Source organism: Dermacentor albipictus, chromosome 8, assembly GCF_038994185.2.
Source record: "Dermacentor albipictus isolate Rhodes 1998 colony chromosome 8, USDA_Dalb.pri_finalv2, whole genome shotgun sequence".
Taxonomy (NCBI): domain Eukaryota; kingdom Metazoa; phylum Arthropoda; class Arachnida; order Ixodida; family Ixodidae; genus Dermacentor; species Dermacentor albipictus.
The window spans coordinates 82,154,889-82,173,634 of record NC_091828.1 but is presented as its reverse complement, the minus strand read 5'-3'; the positions used below and the strand labels follow the sequence as shown (position 1 = coordinate 82,173,634).

Sequence of the window (18,746 nt, the reverse complement as noted above, 5' to 3'; positions counted from 1 at the left end):
TGGTAAATTATGACACAATAATAAGTGATAAAGTTTGTTTTGTACTGATATTTCTTGCCATCAGTGAAGCAGGAAACTACAGGCCTTTCTCGCTTTTTTCTTCATTATTTTCATGCCAAAAATTGGCAGTTTTGGTTTGTCAAACCGTGTCTACTTTTTTTTACTACCAATTAAAGCTTTTGCCGCAGTTGTCGATGTTTTTTTGTTTACTTTTCGGAATTTCACCTACTTTTTTGCCGAAGACTTGGCAACCCTGGACACAGCGACGCGAAGCCACCGCCCGCAGCGCAGCAGCTAAATACTTCGCTCCAAGGTGCATAGGTCAATCGCAGAGTCTGTGCAATACCGGGCCCATTCATGGTGGTTTTTGTTAATTACCAAAGCTTAGTAATGTTTTGCCTTCGATGGGGGCACAAACCTTTTTGTAGTGCTTTATGATACATTGCGACAGCTACGGCTTCATTGCGTGTGTTTGATTCTAAAAGTCCATGGGCCAATCTTATCAGAGAACGGGTATATTGTGTTACCAATGGACTCGCACTACAACCTTCGAATACATCTCGCCTGTACTAGCTAGGCTAACGAAACCATTAGCGAAGTGAATTAAATCTTAAAAGCGCGTCAGCGTTAGCTTATGACGCCGGAGGCTTGGTTGTTAATACAGGCACCTGCGCATACTCACCCAATGCGGTTTCCATGGTTAACTTAGAGATATTCAGGAATTCCAGCATGTTCTGCTGAAGCACGACCTCCAGTGAGAGAGGCGTCCCGAGGCACGACTTGAAGAGCGTGGCCGCTTGCGTGGCCACGTGGTCGCTGTCGTTCCGTAAGGACAGCTCGAGCAGCACGCGCTGAAGCGTCCTTCTTTCGTCCTCGGGCTAAAACATATGCAAAAGAAGTGTGCGCAGAAAATCAGAAATTGTATTTTCGTTTCAAGGGCACGTTGTCGCTGCGATGGACGCTACCTACCGTCGTGCGTACTCGTTGTGCATGTCCCGGAGCGTAAATGCTTCAGAACAGTAAAGCAATATAGAGGTGCAATCTAGTATCATTGTCTTGAAGTGTTTAATGAAAACATATACCGCATACGCGAAATTGAAAATCTTAGAAAAGTGCTGTTATATGCATACCGGCTCTACCTTCTTTTTTTTGCGGAAACTGTGTCCTCCAAAGCGAATAAAACACTTCTGGAAGTAGCTTTTGCGTAGCGTTGCCCCTGCATTCTTAATCCACGTCCGTGTAGGGTGGGAAGAAGGAGAGATAATCATCTGATTTAGAATAGTAAAATAACATCCTCAGTTACAATTTGCGAGTACCTGTCAATAAATGCGCCAAGTGTTGCATAATTTTATTTGAAGGTGTCGTAGGCAGCTTGAAAGAACGCGATGTTGGTAGAAAGATGCATTCTGCATTTTCTAGCGAGTCCTCACAATTACTGAATAATTAAAATTTGACTCAAGAACAGGGCGCTTTTGCATAAAAATACTTTAATCACAGGATCGAACGACATGCACAAGGCAAATGTTGCCTGCAGGAGCAGCAAAAAAAAAAAAAGAAACTACTACTCAAAGGGCCTGATAACTAGCCATAATATGTTGTGAGACGTTGATGGAAATAACATTGCCAAGATTTATAGTGGTAAAATCCAGCACGCTGTTCGCGATTGAAGTAGTGATTATAATTTTATATTGGCAAAGAAAGTCTCAAAAACCAGTAAGTGGCGAGGGCCTGGCAGTGAATCCTTGGTACTTCGAGTGTATTTTATTAGATTACTGTACATAAGTCGACTGTTATTAAGCACAGCATAATTATTGCTTAAAATTGCAGTTGGTATATTATTAAACAGTTGCGTACTATTCTGTGCTTCGGAAACCAAAACGTAAGCTTCGGTACGACAACATGCTGAACTCCGTATCACGTGCAAAGGCGTCGTTTCGTTTTCGATCCGATTGGTTCCATTTTGACTGTTTAAATGCCAAAGCTGTTGGACAGGAAACCATGAACACACATAGCTATTAAAACAGAAAGAATTTAACATCTCGGGAAACATGAATCGCGGGAACATCAACTTGATAAACAAAATCATACTTTTTTACAGCTACGTCCACACTTGTCGTCTGCCTCCCACTAATGCCGGCGTATAATCGCTATCGCGCTCACCTCACCAGCATGCCTCGCGCTCACCAGCATGCCCTCACTGAACGACTACATCACTGAAGACAGAAAAAATACGATAAAAATGTTCCACGGAGTTTTCCGCGTTAGCCCTTCATGATTAGACAATCTGACCGGTGAGCTTTCCATTGAACTAAAGAAAAATGATAAGCAGCCTCTATGGTTATACTGGTCATGCCTCTATGACCAGCAGTCATAGAGGCAGTACGTAATCGAGGAGTACAGGTTGCTTACGTAAATATCTTAGAAAATATCTACAGATTCCCCAGCTAGCTTAATTCTCCACAAGTAGGAACATACCTATAAAGAAAGCGGTCAGACAAGCAGACGCAATCTTTTCAATGCTATTCACTGCGTGCTTGGAAGAAGTATTCAAGCCGTTAAACTGGGAAGTCGTGGAAGTAAGGATCAACGGCGCATATCTCAGCAACCGTCGGTTTGCAGATGACATCACTGCTCAGCAACACTGGAGACGAGTTACAACAAATGATTGAGGACCTTAATAGAGAGACTGTAAGAATGGCATTGAAGATTACTATGCGGAAGACAAAGATAATGATGAATAGCCGGGCAAGAAAAGAAGACTTCAGGATCGCCAGTCAGCCTCTGGTGTCTGTGAAGGAGTACATTTACTTTGGTCAATTACTCGCATAAAACCCTGACCATGAGAAGGAAATTTACAGCAGAATAAAAAAAGGGTTGGAGCGCTTATGGCAGACATTGCCAGCTTCTATCTGGAAGCTTGCCATTATCATTGAAAAGAAAGGTGCACAATTAGTGCATCTTACCGGTGCTGATGTATCGGGCAGAAACTTGGAGACTGACAAAGGAGCTTGAGAACAAGTTCGTTCCATCGCAAAGAGCGATGGAACCAAGAAGGCTAGGCACAACGTCGAGACAGAAAGAGGGTGGTTTGGATCAGTGCGCAAACGGGTACAGCCGGTGTTCTCATTGACATTAAGCGAAAAAAAAATAAAGCTGAGTAGGGCATGTAATGTGTAGGATGGATAACCGGTGGGTCATTAGAGCTACAGATTGGGTGTCAAGAGAAGGGAAGCGCAGTCGAGGAAGGCAGAAGACTAGGTGGGGCGATGAAATTCGGAAATTCGCATGCGCTAGTAGAAATCGGTTGGCACAGGACAGGGTAATTGGAGATCGCAGGGAGAGGCCTTCGTCCTGAAGTGGAAATAAAATAGGCTGATGATGATGATGATAAAAATATGGGTACCATGAAAACTGGTTGTCAGTTTTTTTAACCATTAGTGACGGAGTGCGGCAAGTGGCACATCTCCTAAAATGTGGTGGTGTCTTTATTAACGATGTCATGTGCCCTGTGTAGCAGCGCTCTGCAGTCAGAAGTAAACTGGTGTAACATTTTGTAAGCTGAATAATCAGTTGGCCCACAGCTCAGCTTCCATGTTTTTTTTCCTTGCCACTACTGGAAGAGTTGGACAAAGAGAAAGGGGGTATACTAAATCTGGACGTTAAAAAAGGCAAAGTCGATGTACACGGTGGTTCAAATGATTCGATGTATAATGTTGACTGTATTTCACTATTTTGTCTCCTTGTTACTTTCATTGTCCACTATTCACTCATTTCGTACGTGTCTTATTCGTATCATGCTTCCGGCACAATTACGTCGATGTTTCTAGTTTAGCATAGACATTTGGTTTACCTTTTTTTTTCTGCCGTGTCTGTGTATCTCCGCTGCATAACGTCTACCAGTTCCTTATGTTCCCAGACTGTTGTAGGAAACGCCTCCATTTTCTTCTCTCTGTTTTTTTCGCAATCTCTGTTTTTTGCCGATCATTAATTTTTAGAAATTCCGATGCTATTAGTGCGTGTTTTGCTTTTGTACCTTTCCTTAATTTTAAGTACAAATGATCATGGTCACTACAAAGAATACCTTTTCCATGTTCATCTATCCTCATTTGGCCTAGTCGTTCAAAGACTGTTTCTGAGACTAAGGCGTAATCGATACAAGACTTCCCATTTCCGCATTGCCACGTTACCTCTTCACAACACTTATTCTCCCCTGATAACTACTATGATTTTCCGTTCATCACACAGATCCAGCGCTAGAGAACTGTTGTAATCAGTATATCCGCCTGAATCGTCCATGTGCACATTCATATCTCCCTCGAATATCACCTGGCCAGAGTTCTCGAATTCATTATTATCGGTTCTAACGCAGTCAATCAATTCTTTATTTTTGCTTGCGATGCACCACCTGTACACTGGTAAGCTACTCCAAGCCACGTCTTTTTCCTTCCCATGTAATGGACACAGGCACCTCGCGCCATCTGGCATAGGACGCGAAGTAAATTAGCACTAAGTGGCTGTTCGGCAGAAGGCGACAATCACGCAAGCACATCCGACTCCGTTTACGGGTCCTTATACTAACGTTTATCGTGTCCTTAGCTGCTTGCTATTGCTAGGTCTTTCCGGCATGGAGAAACATTTTATAGCATTTTCAAGATCATATGACATTTGGCATGGAGAAACATTTTATAGGATTTTCAAGATCATGTGAATTTTACAAGTCACCTAAGAGACCGTAATTTTCTGGCAGTTGTTGCAAGATAATGAGATCGCAGATACGCCAACCGTGTATAAAGTCAACTAAGAAGGCCTTGTTCTAAAAAAAGATAGCGCCCAGAAATGATCATTTACTGAAAGGCTATAAGGCAAAAGAGACCATCGAGTACTAAATTTCATTTACTTGTTTGCTTTTCTCTTCCTCGTTTGCGCAAATGCGAAATCATGTGACACGTGAAAGCTGCTATGATTTCACCTACCTGACCGTGGCTGCAAGGTGCTGCCCTCTTCTCGAACAGCTCATATGCAGGACACCACTACTGTCTTTACTACCCTTAACGGCGTCCTGATCGTTGGTCTTGTTTTCTGCGGAATCACTCAGTGGTGAGACAAATGATACACAAATATCTCAAGTACAACAAATCTACGTTATCAAGATCACCATTCGTAAATGAATGAAACCTTTTTATGTGCACTTTTCTACGGTTTGGTGCATCTGATCGTTCGGTCTTTTGCGTAGTAAAGTGCAGTTTTGAGTGGCCAAATCTCCGGGATCGGCCCGCCCTAGAGGGTAAGCTGACTCTGGGTACAGTGTCATAGTAGAGGGGGCCAATTATGGACACAGTATAATGCGCGGCCACGTGGGTCACGTGGTGGAGGTCTCGCGCGTCTTGGCGTTTTCACTGGAGGGCAGATAACTGCTATGATGCAGAACTTTCTGTTGGCCTAGTTGGTGCATATTTGGCAAGTATTTTCAAAGCACAAACAAGAGACGCAGCACAAAAGGAGTGTCATACACAGGGCAAACGCAAAAGGAAGGTCATACACAGAAAAAGCGCCTGTCCTGTGTATGACCTTTCTCTTATGCCGTGTCTCTTGTTAGCGCTTCAAAAATATTTGCTATGGTGCAGGGCGCTGTGTAAATATATTTACTTGCATGACATTTATTTAACCACGTCACGAAAGCTTTGCGTCTGAGATTTCAGCATGTGCATGGCTTGGATCTGCATCACCATTTTTCGTTACTAAGGTTACCGACAGCTTAACTTGGACGATCGAGTATGTATCAAACGTTACCTGTCCCCTGTCCCTGCGTCGGGTCGGGTGGCAGGCGTAGGCGTGGAAGTCCTCGCATGGGTCGGCGAGGACTCCGACGACCCATCGCGAGGCCATCGACTACTAAGTCGATGGCCTCGCGCGCGTCCTCCGACGCCTGGTCGCAGCCGTACCGGACGGCGGCTGCCGCCACGGACGAGCCGATGGCCGAAGCCTGGTACGCGCCGATGGACAACGGACCTTCGATAGACCGCAGGGGTCTCAGCACGAAGACGAGAAACGAGAGCACAGCCACGAGGGCGAGGATCCTCAGGGAGCGACGAAAGAACCTGTCAGGATTGCGGTCTCCGTAGGCCTTCGCGGACATGGTCGTCATTTGTCTGCCTGGCGATGCGCTGCCGGTTGGTTGGCTGGTTGACTGGTGTGATCATGTTGACGATGATGATTCTAGTTAATCGGACGTGCCCGCAACGGGGCCTTACCAAGCAGCGGGGCGTAGAACAATAGGAAAAGCTTAAATGTAATGCAGACGTGAAGGAGGATACCGACAACACCAGCGAGGGAGAAAAGTACAAATGACAGGAGGGGACGTTAACGAGGTGAGAGTCCCCTTGGCTACCCGTTACTTAGAGAGGGAAGTAAAGCGCAGTAAAAGATTAAAGACAAGGAGAAAAAGTCAAGAGAGAGTGCAAAGCCATTTATTCCGGTCTATGCAACGCTCACTGCTCTATTACGCAATATTTAATTCATGACAGGTTTCTGTCGCAACTTCGTTTACATCTTTTGTTGATACGAAAGCGTCAAATTGCCGGTTGAGCGATAAACCCGGCCGCGTCTGTAGCAGCGAAACGGCACCTAACTTCACATTGGCTGCGACGCCACGTCACGAACCCGCCTCGCGTGCGCTCGTGACGCTGGCTCGCGCTTGCTGGCTTGGGCTTTGACGGAGCAGAGCGGGCGGAAGGAAACGCCCACTGCTGCGGTGCTGCGTGAGAGGAGGGGACCTCACTGCGACGCCACGTCAACCTCGCTTTCGCTCCCGAAAGCCTGTGTCATCCACGCATGCCTTGTTCGCGCAAGCTCTCGCCTGCTTTCTAACTGCGCCTCGGAGTTCATAACACTAAGGACCGCTTAGGGGCGTTCAATTGGAAACTAATGATTTCGCACTCACAACTCAAAAGAAGTGCTTATGTGTCCTCGATTTTTAAAATTTTCTTGCCATCACCACCTGGTTCATGGCTTGTCCCCCACAATGGTCTTGGACAATTCGTAAAAGTATCTTCGTCATCTTCAAGTCTATACCTTATGTTGCTCAGGTGATCCCGTGGGCGCTACCATGTTTGATCACGTGGTGACGCGTCCATTGCTTGCCTCAACTGCCACCGTCTCCTTCGTGTTTACAATGAATGTATATGTCGCCGGTGTGCTTTGGCAAGCCTCAGTTTCGGGAGATATCGCAGACGGTGCCCGGGTGGACGCCACGAAGTTTTGGCCACAGCTTCAGGGAACATGCAAAAGCGTTTTCCGAGCTGACCACCACCACCACCACCACCACCACCACCACAACCATCATCATCATCATCATCATCATCATATTCATGTCCACTGCAGGACGAAGGCCTCTCCCTGCGATCTCCAATTTCCCCTGTCCTGCGCCAACCGACTCCAAATAGCACCAGGAAATTTCCTAATTTCGTCACTCCATCTAGTCTTTTGCCATCTTCTACTGCGCTTCCCTTCTCGTGGTACCCATTGTGTTACCCTAATGGTGCAGCGGTTATCTAGTCTGCGCATTACATGACCTGCCCAGTGCCATTTTTTTCTCTTAATGTCTATTAGAATATCGTCCATGCCCATTTGCTCTCTGATCCAAACTGCTTTCTTTCTGTCCCTTAAAGTTATGCCTAGCATTCTTCTTTCCATCACCCTTTGCGCGATTCTTAACTTGTTCTCAAGCTTCCTTGTCAGCATCCAAGTCTCTGCGCCGTATGTCAGCGCCGGTAAGATGCACTGATTGTATACTTACCTTTTCAATGATAACGATAAGCTCCCATTCAGGAGCTCACGATGACTGCCGTATGTGATCCAACCCATTTTTATTCTTCCGTGAATTTCCTTGTCATGGTCCGGGTTCCCTGTGATTAGTTAACCTAGGTAAACGTACTCCTCCACAGACTCTAGAGGCTGACCTGCGATCTTGAAATCTTGTTCCCTTGCCAAATTATTTATCATTATCTTTGTCTTCTACATACGAATCTTCAGTCTCACTCTTACACTTCCCCTTTTAGGGTCCTCAATCATTTGTTGTAACTCGTCTGCATTGTTGCTGAATAGGACAATGTCATCGGCAAACCGAAGGCTGTTGAGGTATTCGCCGTCGATCTTTACTCCTAAGCCTTCCCAGTTTTATAGCTTGAATACTTCTTCTAAGCACGCAGTGAATACCATTGGAGAGATTGTGTCTCCTTGTCTGACACCTTTCTTTATAGGTATCTTCCTACTTTTCTTGTGAGAAAATGTTCCAAAAGCCAGGGGAACTCATGCTTCAAAGTGTTGTTTTCACTGGCTTTACTTAACGAAAAATAACAAAACATAGACGTTTCGCCACCTATGCGGGTGGCATCGTCAGTACACGATGGCAACAAATGAGAAATACATCCTATTTATCTATGAAACTGCCGTAAACATCCGGCAGGGGGCCACGGTTAGAGTTACATGAAGATTGATTACGACGGATGAACCATGATTCTACGAACTTTCTTGGGCCCCATCGGTGTTCCCGTGCTAGTGTGGTTACATTGTTAAAATCAAACATGTGTCCCTTTGGATGGGCACTTTTCTTGTGTAGAATTAAGGTGGCTGTGGATTCTCTGTAGATATTTTCTAGGGTATTTGCGTAGGCGATCTGTGCTCCCTTGGTTGACTAAATTCCAGTGTTGTTCTTATTCTGTTAAAGATTATTTTGGTAAATATTGTATATAATACTGGGAGCAAGCTAATGTAAGTAAGTAAGCTATTATGTTTGCATTCTTCCAGGTTTCTGGGACCCTTGCAGTCGATAGACACTTCCTATAGAGAGCCGCCAGTTTTCCTAGCATTATGTCTCCTCCATCTTTGATTAAATCGACTGTTATTCCATCCTATCATGTCACTTTTCCCCATTTCATGCCTTGCAAGGCCCTTCTCACCTCATCCCCAGTTATAGGAGGAGCTTCTGTATACTGTTCATTATTGTTCCGAATAGAATATTCCTGAGTCCTAAAAAAAATTATGGGGTTTTACGAGCCAAAACCACTTTCTGATTATGAGGCACGCCGTAGTGGAGGACTCCGGAAATTTTGACTACCTGGGGTTCTTTAACGTGCACCTAAATCTAAGTACACGGGTGTTTTCGCATTTCGCCGCCATCGAAATGCGGCCGCCGTGGCCGGGATTCGATCCCGCGACCTCGTGCTCAGCAGCCCAACACCATAGCCACTGAGCAACCACGGCGGGTATTCCTGAGTCCTCTGGGTACTGTAAAGGTGAGTATAGAATTCTTCCATTGCTTTTATTACACCTTTGAGATTCCTGATGATATTACCTTGCTTGTCTATCAGTGCATACATCTTGGTTTGTCCTATGCCAAGTTTTCTTCTCACTGACTTCAAGCTGCGTCCAGTTTTTACGGCCTCTTCAGTCTTTCTCACATTATATTTTCGAATATCACTTACTTTCGCTTTGTTGATCAGTTTTGACAGTTTTGCGAATTCTATCTTCTCTCTTGAGTTGGACACTTTCCTTCTTTGTCGGCTGCGCCTCGGCTGCGCAAGCCTTCGGGGTCAATGATCCCTCATTCTGGGTTGACGGAGCAGCGCTAGCTGCAACCGCCGCGGGGGCAGATGGCGTTCCTGCCGCCTCACTGGGTGTGAGTCGGACAGCCGCCAGAGACCGTTGTGGCACTGCCCCCTGACGCGCCACTTCGGCAAATGTGTTTTTGGGCAGGTAGGATACCCGCCTGCGTGCCTCCTTGAAACTAATATTTTCTTTTAGTTTTATCGTCACAATTTCTTTTTCTTTTTTTCAGGATGGGCATGACCGCAAGTATGCGGCGTGCTCCCCTTCACTATTCACACAATGGAGAGTGTTCTTGCAAGCTTCAGAAGTATGTTCATGGGCACTGCACTTGGCACAGGTTTGACGGCCTCGGCAGCTCTGTGAACTGTGGCCGAAACGTTGGCATTTGAAACATCTGAGCGGATTTGGCACATATGGCCTAACACGGAGCTTGATGTACCCTACCTCGATTGACTCGGGCAGGACACTTGATCCCAAGGTGATTATCACGTGCTTGGTTTGGATTTCTTTGCCATCTCGCCTCATCCTAATTCTTTTGACATTGATTACATTCTGGTCACTGAAGCCCTCCAAGAGTGCAGCCTCAGTGAGCTCCAGCAAGTCATCGTCCGACACAACGCCGCGGGTGGTGTACATAGTACGGTGCGGTGTTACTGTTAGTTCGTGATCCCAAAATGACACTAGCTTAGGCAGTTTTTCGTATTGCTTCTTATCGCGGAGCTCCAGGAGGAGATCACCGCTTGCCATCCTGGTCGCCTTATAACCGGCTCCAAAAACATCAGTCAGAGTCTTCAATACAAGGAAAGGTGAAATGGTGCGCACTGGTTTGCCTGGTTTTTCCCAATGAACTACATGGAAGCGTGGGAAGTTGTGGACTTGGCGTCCGAAAAGCTGAAAAACTTCATCGGTGCGCCCTCTTTTCTGAGGGCGATCAGTTAGTTGAGGAAATGAGCTATCCATAAATATATGTGATATTTTGGCAGTAACGCCAGCCACCCACCATGGAGTCCTACAAGGGGACGCTGCAGGACCTGTGAAACACGGCCTGCAGACGCCAGCTGTACATTACCACTATAACCAAATATGAAATAACCTAGGTTGGCTATTCACACAAGGTTAACCCTTGCTGCCTGGAAAAATTGGAATAAAAAGAAGCAAGAAGAAGACAGGAAAGCTGGAAAGTAAGGAAAAGACGAAGGTTGTAGGGAGAGAGAGACAGGAAAAGGCAACTACCGATTTCTCCCGGGTGGGTCAGTCCGGGGGTGCCATCTATGTGAAGCAGAGGCCAAAGAGGTGTGTTGCCTCCGCCTGGGGGCCTTAAAGGTCCAAACACCCAGCATCGGCTCAACCTCCAGCATCCCCCTTTCCCCAGACACTGGCTAAGCCGCGCACGGGTACACGCGGGAGGGGCCAACCCTCGTGTGCTCGGGTACGTGGTGTCACAACACACCAAACGCCTGCTGACTCAGACGCCCCTCCGGGGTTGTCCCGTTGAGTTGTGAACAGGACGTTAACGAATACAGTAGAGCAACTTGTACAAAGTACAGCATTTGCTAGCTCTCCGTATAATTTCTACATGAGTGAGAACGGATTGTAAAAGTATTAGCCTCAAATTTTTGCGGTTTACATGAACGGATTGGAATTGAAATATTTACTAGTTACGCCATTATCCTTTGACTGACAATTCAACGTCTGCGCCTGATTTTCGTCGTCCACCTTTTGACTCAATCACCTGTTTTCGTAGGCACCGGAACAAGATGGCTGCCTCCTATAAGCGCAAAACTTCTGGTCAGGAAGAACCCGGTTTCATGCAGAGACCCCCCCCCCCTTTTTTTTACGTACGCATTGCGCGCGGTGTGACATCAAGTGCCAGGTTGAATGCTGGGACTAACTGAAAAAGAAGTGAAGGATTTGTCTTCCCTACTGAGACATTATTATTTCGTTTTGCAGAAAACCGCACTTCACCTCATGTGACTGCGTTTTCAGTACCGTGCATAGATCTTGACAGCGCTCACGTGACTTTGCGCGACATCTCGAAGCCCCTTGGAGGCGAGAAAGAGCGCCCAACTTGAAGGTAGCACAATGTGATTCGAAAGAACAAATTAAAGAAAAAAAAGAAAAAAAAACAGCGCAGAAGAAAACATTGCACAAACCAAGCTTATTTAGCCTGTTGTGTTACATGTAATATTAGAGAGCGATATATGGCAGTGCGAAGCATCCAATTTCAGAGGACATTTTAATTGTTCAAATTATGGGCTTTTACGGGAAAGAACCATGGGAATCTGTGACCATGAGGCATGCCGTAGTGTGGGACTCCGTCCTAATTTTGACCAACTGAGGTTCTTTGAATTGTACCCAAATATAAGTACACGATAGTTGTTGCATTTCGCCTCCATCGAAATGCAATGGCCGCGTAAAAGTGGTGAAAATGCACTAATGACGTTTTCATAAAGACAGCCTGTGGACACAGTCAAAATAGGTCATCTATCCGGAACCCCGATAGAAAAGCCTCTTGTCCAAAAGGGAAATAAGGAAAGAAACGAAAACACTAGAAACTGCTCTTACAGTGGGTCTCTGCCCTTCCTTTGTGATACTGGAGCTTCAGGTACATTTATTATGCATTAAACCAGCCATCTTATCTGCAACGTATTGACAGCGTATGCAAATCTTTCCTGTACAGTGAACGCCTAGGCTGGCACTTGTCCATGTGTTTTCGTAAACATGCAAGAAGTGCCTAAATGTTTGAGAAGTCACGGGGAGCTTTTAGGGCGATGAAAATAGGTCGAGTATATATTACATCCTTATGTGTCATGTTGTCGTAGTGGTGTCACTTTCGAGAAATTGCAACTGGCGCGTTGCTGTATCTAGAGAAGTTTGGCATCCGCTGTGCTTGGAGAAGCTGTGCTTGGAGGTGCTAGGTTGCGAGCCCCTCTATGTTATTACACGAAGTGCACTCCGTGTGGATTGCGAAGTAGATACACATTTTACTGTTTCTTCTGGCAGTCGATGGTAGAACCCTTGCTCTGGCGGATACGAAAAGGCGCAGGCATCCGGGGGAAATTGGTGAAGTAAGCGGTGTCGCTAGCCTAATTCTCGAGAACAGAAAAAAATGAAGTGCGGTGGATCAGGTTCGTAAGGCACATCGCTGCTTCGAGCATAATTTCGGATGGCCATTTAATGACGTGACGCATGCACTAACATTTCCATTCCTGCGAAAAGAGGGAGACAATTATAAATCATCTTACAGCCGCCTGTTTTGCAATAGTACTCAGTTGGCTGATCCAGAGCACCAGGTAACCACCTTTGATTGAACTGAAGTAGCGACTCCCGCAACCGGATTAAAAGGCCTAAGTAAAATCAACTGCAACGGATTGATAGACGCCCTGCATACATCTTTCCACACCATGGACGCAATGAAACTTTGTTGGAAGCTCTTCGCCATAGTTGTGTTGACGATGATGTTTGTTTTCATGTCGCTAACCGTAGCTCAAGTTCACTCAAATCTGATCAGCGTAATGGGGGCGTCAAAGGGGATGGGGGCGCGCACGGTGTTGTTGCTCACCAACTCCGACACAGAACGCTTTTATCCTCGAGTGAATGAGTTGCCGACTGCTGTCAAATTTGTGCCGCTTAAGCACCGCGCTATAGAATGCGAGTTTAACGCCCTCTTCGCAAAAGGAAATTGCGGTATATCGAAAAAACAGAGCTACGACTTTACGATTTTGCCGAGGATAGTATATTTGCCCTTCGACTCGAATATCCCTGAGCAGCACGAAAGCGTGATTCTGACATTATGGGAGTACCGACGCCTTCAGATTATTATTTCTTCCCAAGAGCACAATCGAACCCTGCGACGTTTTTCTCCGGAAGCACTCTGCCATGTGGTGAGCGTCACTACTCAAGGCATCAACGCCCCTGCTGACCGTTACCGGAGATGTGGACAGCGCGTCAACGTCACAACGTCCAGTCTTTTCGCTAGCGACTCAACATCGGGTCATATGTTTCCCAAAGGCCGGAAATACCGAGTGGCCGTGCAACTTCGTGGTAGGGTAAAAGGAGACATCAATACAAAGCCAGAAGTCCTGGCGATGATGGATGCGTTTAGAGTATTGAACAACACCATCGACGTGGCTGAAATCGCAGGCATTTCGTCCCTTTTGGACAAATCTATAGACTTTGTATTACTTCCGGCAAGCACGGAATCTGTTACTGAAACGGAGTTCTTCAAGCACGCCTACTATTCACCCGTGCGTTGTTGTTTTTACACCAGAAGACGAATCGACATTCGCATGGCTTTCCCCGTTTCTTCAAGCTATTTTCTGGAATTTCTGATGGTTCTCGCTTTAGTTGGCGCATTGGTCGCACTGTGTGTGGATATCCGTAGCCGCGTTCTGTTCTGTGGGCGAACGTTGCTAACGCTGCCGGGTTTTCTCTTGTTTATGGTTGGCACGTTCTTCGGTCGGTGCCACACAACACCTGAGGCACAGGCGCCCTCTTACCGTAATCTAGCAGTGGTGTCGTGGATGTTCGGCATGATTTTTCTAGGCAATTACGTGCAGACCAGCATCACGGCGATTCGGGTTACACCTAGGTTCTCGGCTCCCATTAGGACCCTCGCGGAACTAGAGCCGCACGTAATGACTTGCGCAATGGCTCCATGTTTCAGTGATGTTTGCAAAGAGATCTTCCTTGCGGTGTCTATACCCAGTTTGAAACCATTATTCCCATTTTTGCGAAACTCGATAGTGGGGTGCACGGACCACATTCGTACCCCTGGAGACGTTTCGGCCTGTTACGCAAAAGCGCAGGCGGGTAGCCACGTGGTGTTGTCGGCGTGCAGCGACCAAGAAATATCTGCCGCGTCACAGTGGGGCCTCGTTCCAAGCGACGACCTCTTCACGTATCCTCAACTGTTCCCCATGCACTGGCTACATCCCGCTAGGTGAGAGTACTTTGCTCACTTTGCTGGTACTTATTTTGCTAAGTGTCTCGCAGATCAAGTGGCACTGACGAGGCTGCCATCCTATGCCATGCGGCATTTGAGAACGAGCAGTATCTATGGCATTTATGAATATCCGAATCATCATCATAGAACAATTGACTGTTAAGAAACAACTTTTGGCATATGATACGCCAAAGCCACTATCTCATTATGAGGGGCGCTCTATAGTTGGTGACTGGATTAATTTTGACCACCTGTATTTCTTTAACGTTCACTGAATGCGTGGCACATGCGCATTTCTGCATTTCGCCCCGTCATAATGAGGGGTGCAATCAGAACAGAAATACATTTGCGAAAATAATGTTGCGCAATGTTTTACGTGCGAGATGCATGTCGCATGTAACGCATGATGTATGTATGAGATCTTCAAGTGAATGAAGGAAGCGCCGCGATGCGTGTGGGGCCAATTTGCCACCTCGAAGAAATTGTCGCATCTGATCGGAGGCTTAGGTTAGTGATGCAGCCTATAATAACACAACGCGTAATTATCTTCTTCTCGCAGTTGTAGTGGCACATGATGAGCTGTGATAAGTAGTGTGGTCGCTTCGTCGTTTCCTGTTATCTGAGATGCTCGTAATTGTGTTCCACCCACATGCGCAGATATCAGCATCGTCGGATACTCTTCGCCATAGCGGAACATGGCTTGGCTGTCCCTTTCCGAAGACGCATCCCCCCGCCGATGATCGACCAGGACCGTGGAGCGGAGTCGTTTCATCTGTACTTCGGGGTCTACCTCGCTGGCTGCGCGATCTCCTGTGCTGCTTTGGCAGCAGAGCTGCTCTGCAGGTTAAAACACCGACCGAGAGTGGGTGACATACGGAACCCTGATTGTTAGTGGTTGTGTCGGTGTGACGCTGCTCGCAAAAGAAAGAACAAAGAAAGAAAGAACATAGGCAAAGAGATCGGAATGCGCGTAGAGAGCCATTTAGACGACTTGGTCAAGGGTTTAGGCGCGAAAACAGTGAAAGTCCACAAAGAGCGTGACAAGATATAGATGCGCTAGTGAAGCGAAAATGCAACCAGTCGCGTGGCGTTATACAGCGAAGCAGTCAGCCTGAATTCGGCCGAAATTTTTCGAGCCCGTGAGCGCTTTGCTTACATATACATGTGATCCGATCCTGGATACAGTGCATAGAAGTGATAAGGGCATAGTGGGCTGCTCCTCCAAGAGGCATCACATGAGGTCATTAAGGTACATTATCACTTGACGAAGGCGTCTTCGCATGATGTCACCTGATTATGCAATAGCACGATATTGTCACGTGACGATTCCGGTATTCTCGTACATTCGGTTTGTAAGAATATTTCTATGTTCGTCATGTTCTGTTTGTAAGTCGTACTTTCGCATTTCCGGTTATCGGAGGGCCTATGAGAATGAGGATGTATGCTGCACTTCCGAATGCGTGTGTGAGCCCCTGAATTGCGTGTGCGCACAATGCATCTGTGTTTGATGCGAGCACGGTTTAGCCGTTGCACCTGTCATACAGCGTGTGCAGCAGTCGTAATCGCCATTGTGGCAAACCGTGTCAAAGAACCGCACCTCCACCAAGCGGCCGTTGCCTCTCGGTCAGACCTCAAACGGAAGCTGTAAACGGGCTTCGTCTAGGAGTTTCCGCGTAAGGAAATTGTGCTTTCTCGTGTATTCAAATTGCCGTCCGAAGCTACCTTGTCTAGCTTGTAAGTCGGAATTGACAAAATTACTGCCGAAATTTACTTTCCAATATTGTATTACCTCTAAAGGATAGCTCCGCGTGCCGTTGGGCCTAGAGAAACTCACATGTATTCTGCACTTCCACACATGTGCTTGCGGGCCTGAGGTGCTTGTGGTGCTTGTTTACCGTCGTTGAACGTCGGCAACAGCTTCGCTGTACATCGACTTTCACTGGGTGGAAAGGTTTTTGTAATTAGCCGCACACCTTTTATTTTCCTGTTTTGGTGTTCTGCGCTGCCGTTACTGTAGGAAAGAATATTTATTCAATAGAAAGGCGGTGATGACTTGGTGAACGTTCCAGCGGATCCGGTACTTTGCACGATTGTAAAGGTGAAAGGGTCGAAAACGGAGAGGAGCATTAGGATTTGAAAAGAAATGGTGCAATGAACGTGCACTCAAAATAAACCCTGATAAGTGCACACGAAACCTTCTAATATAAGTGTTACATTTTCCAGAAACGCCATATATGCACATGCGTCGCAACCAGCAAAATATTTTTAATAAGGAAGCGTGATATTGTTCATTTATTTGTATCGCATTCGTACAGACACCAGCTTGCCGATCCAAGCTTGAAAAGGCTTTTCCACACGCGGATGATGCCCAACGTCTCCCGAGTCATTCAGTAATGTTTTCTTCAGGAACGCAAGTTGAATCAATGCTGAATCTGTTTACGTTTTCTTGTGCTCAGCTGCTTAGTGCACGTGCATGATGTCATTCTGAAATTCTGCGGTGCTCAGAACGAGCTCAAATCGAAACTTTAATCATCTACAATTTCGTGTACGGTATCACACTGTATATTCAACACCCTATCATCGTTGCCGTAGAAGCACTTCTGGTATTTATGGATCCGCACTAATTTATGCAACCCTAAAGCCGAGTTGAGAAAGCGGAGGTTTTGATTAGGGTCCCCACGGATTCCTCCATAAGTGTCCTGATACAGCACGAAAGAAGGGCGATGTCGCTTTTTCAGGAGAACGTGATGTTTGCAGAGGCTCACATTCGTGTGGGCCATGTGTATTTTCGTGTTTCAGTTTTTTGTTGCCTGCATGTTTGTCGCAAAAGACTCGGTATATACTGCAGTGTTACCACGTCTGCACTATACGGTACGCTTCACTCAGCATATTCTCATTCATGAGTGCAGGGTTGGGTACATTATTGCAACTTCAAGTACATGTCACGTAAGTTATTCTTATTCAATTTACCGTGGCATTTACCTGAAACATCACACATTTATCCACGTTGCCATTAAACTTAGTACGTAAGCCAGAAACTTTTATTTCGCGCGCGAGGCAGTTGTTTGACATATGAGAAGCAACATAACACGAGATTTAAGGGGACTTTCGTTTCGACTCGCAAACAATTTATCAGACTGATGAAGGGTACAGAAGGTGCAGAAGATGAAGGTACAGAAACAGTATCACCTCTCTCGAAAGTTGAGATGTAGCTTATGCTGGAGCTAGTGCAGGCGTCGTCCTTTTAGGTGAACTCGAATATTTTACGCTAAAGATGATCAGGAGTTCATGAATGGCTTTAATGAGTGCTCCATCGGTACGCTACACTAACAAGTAAATCCGATGTTTTTAGTATTAGGAACCTATGTGCCGTTATGATTAGTAATATCGCGCGGTCTCAGAAGTGTTTCATTTTTTTTGCGGAGTCTGGAAGAATTACATGGAGAAATTGTGAAAAGAGCATGAGTTTACTCAACAGTGTATCCACTGCACATGTTCATCTTCTTTTTTTCTTATTGAGCCCATCGCAAGGATTCCGATGAGCAACGCATCGTGCCTACATGTACTCGTGTTTTTCTTGCAATAAAGTCAATTTCAAGCACTGGTGCTGCACCCACGTAGGTTATTACATAAATATGTGCCGCAAACGGTCACAAAATTTTTGATTGCTGTTGCGGAAATAATATTTAACAGCGAAATTTCTCAAACACGTCTCAGTACATTGTTATAGCACGGCAGTGATTCAATTGACACCGACACAGGTTGTCGTAGTGTTAGGCTAAACAGATATTTTCCAGCCTTAATCCGTAAGGAAGCTGGCATAATCCCGGAGAGCAAATTCAAACGAAAAGTGACAATAATATAGTTTATCAGGTGTGAGGGCGAGGGTGTTATTACTCTAGCTCTTGTAGTCAAACGTGGGAGAAAGATAAGATATAAATTCTTTAGTGTTACATGTTTACAGCTGTACACTGCCCACAACGTTGTCAGTGTCGACCACCACTTAGGTGGCGGATTTTATTTTATTCACTGAATCTGTTGTACCTACGCTCCCCCCCTCCTCCGTTCTAAAGAGAATAAATGAATCAAAAGTCCAAAGTCACTGCTGCCGGCGTTGCTGTGTATCTTTGCCTTGCCTTATAGCAGAGAACACGGGTGATAACGCACCACGAAAGAAGAATGAAAGCAGCAGCTA

The 18,746-nt window shown here is 46.0% G+C and overlaps 1 protein-coding gene across 2 annotated transcripts in view; it reads right to left on the bottom strand.

Moving 5' to 3' along the window:
• The window catches only part of LOC135898596 (uncharacterized), a 68,604-nt gene that overhangs the window by 8,166 nt on the left and 41,692 nt on the right, over positions 1-18,746 (bottom strand). Inside the window, exons 1-2 of one of the 2 annotated variants that reach the window (XM_065427644.2) lie at positions 5,791-6,163; positions 683-878 (exon numbers count right to left, since the gene is read on the bottom strand). In XM_065427644.2, coding sequence (XP_065283716.1) covers positions 683-878; positions 5,791-5,886 — 292 coding nt within the window. In that variant the 5' untranslated portion in view covers positions 5,887-6,163. Of the gene's footprint in view, positions 1-682; positions 879-5,790; positions 6,164-18,746 lie in introns of those variants that run through there. The other variant, XM_070522880.1, reaches the window with a different exon arrangement.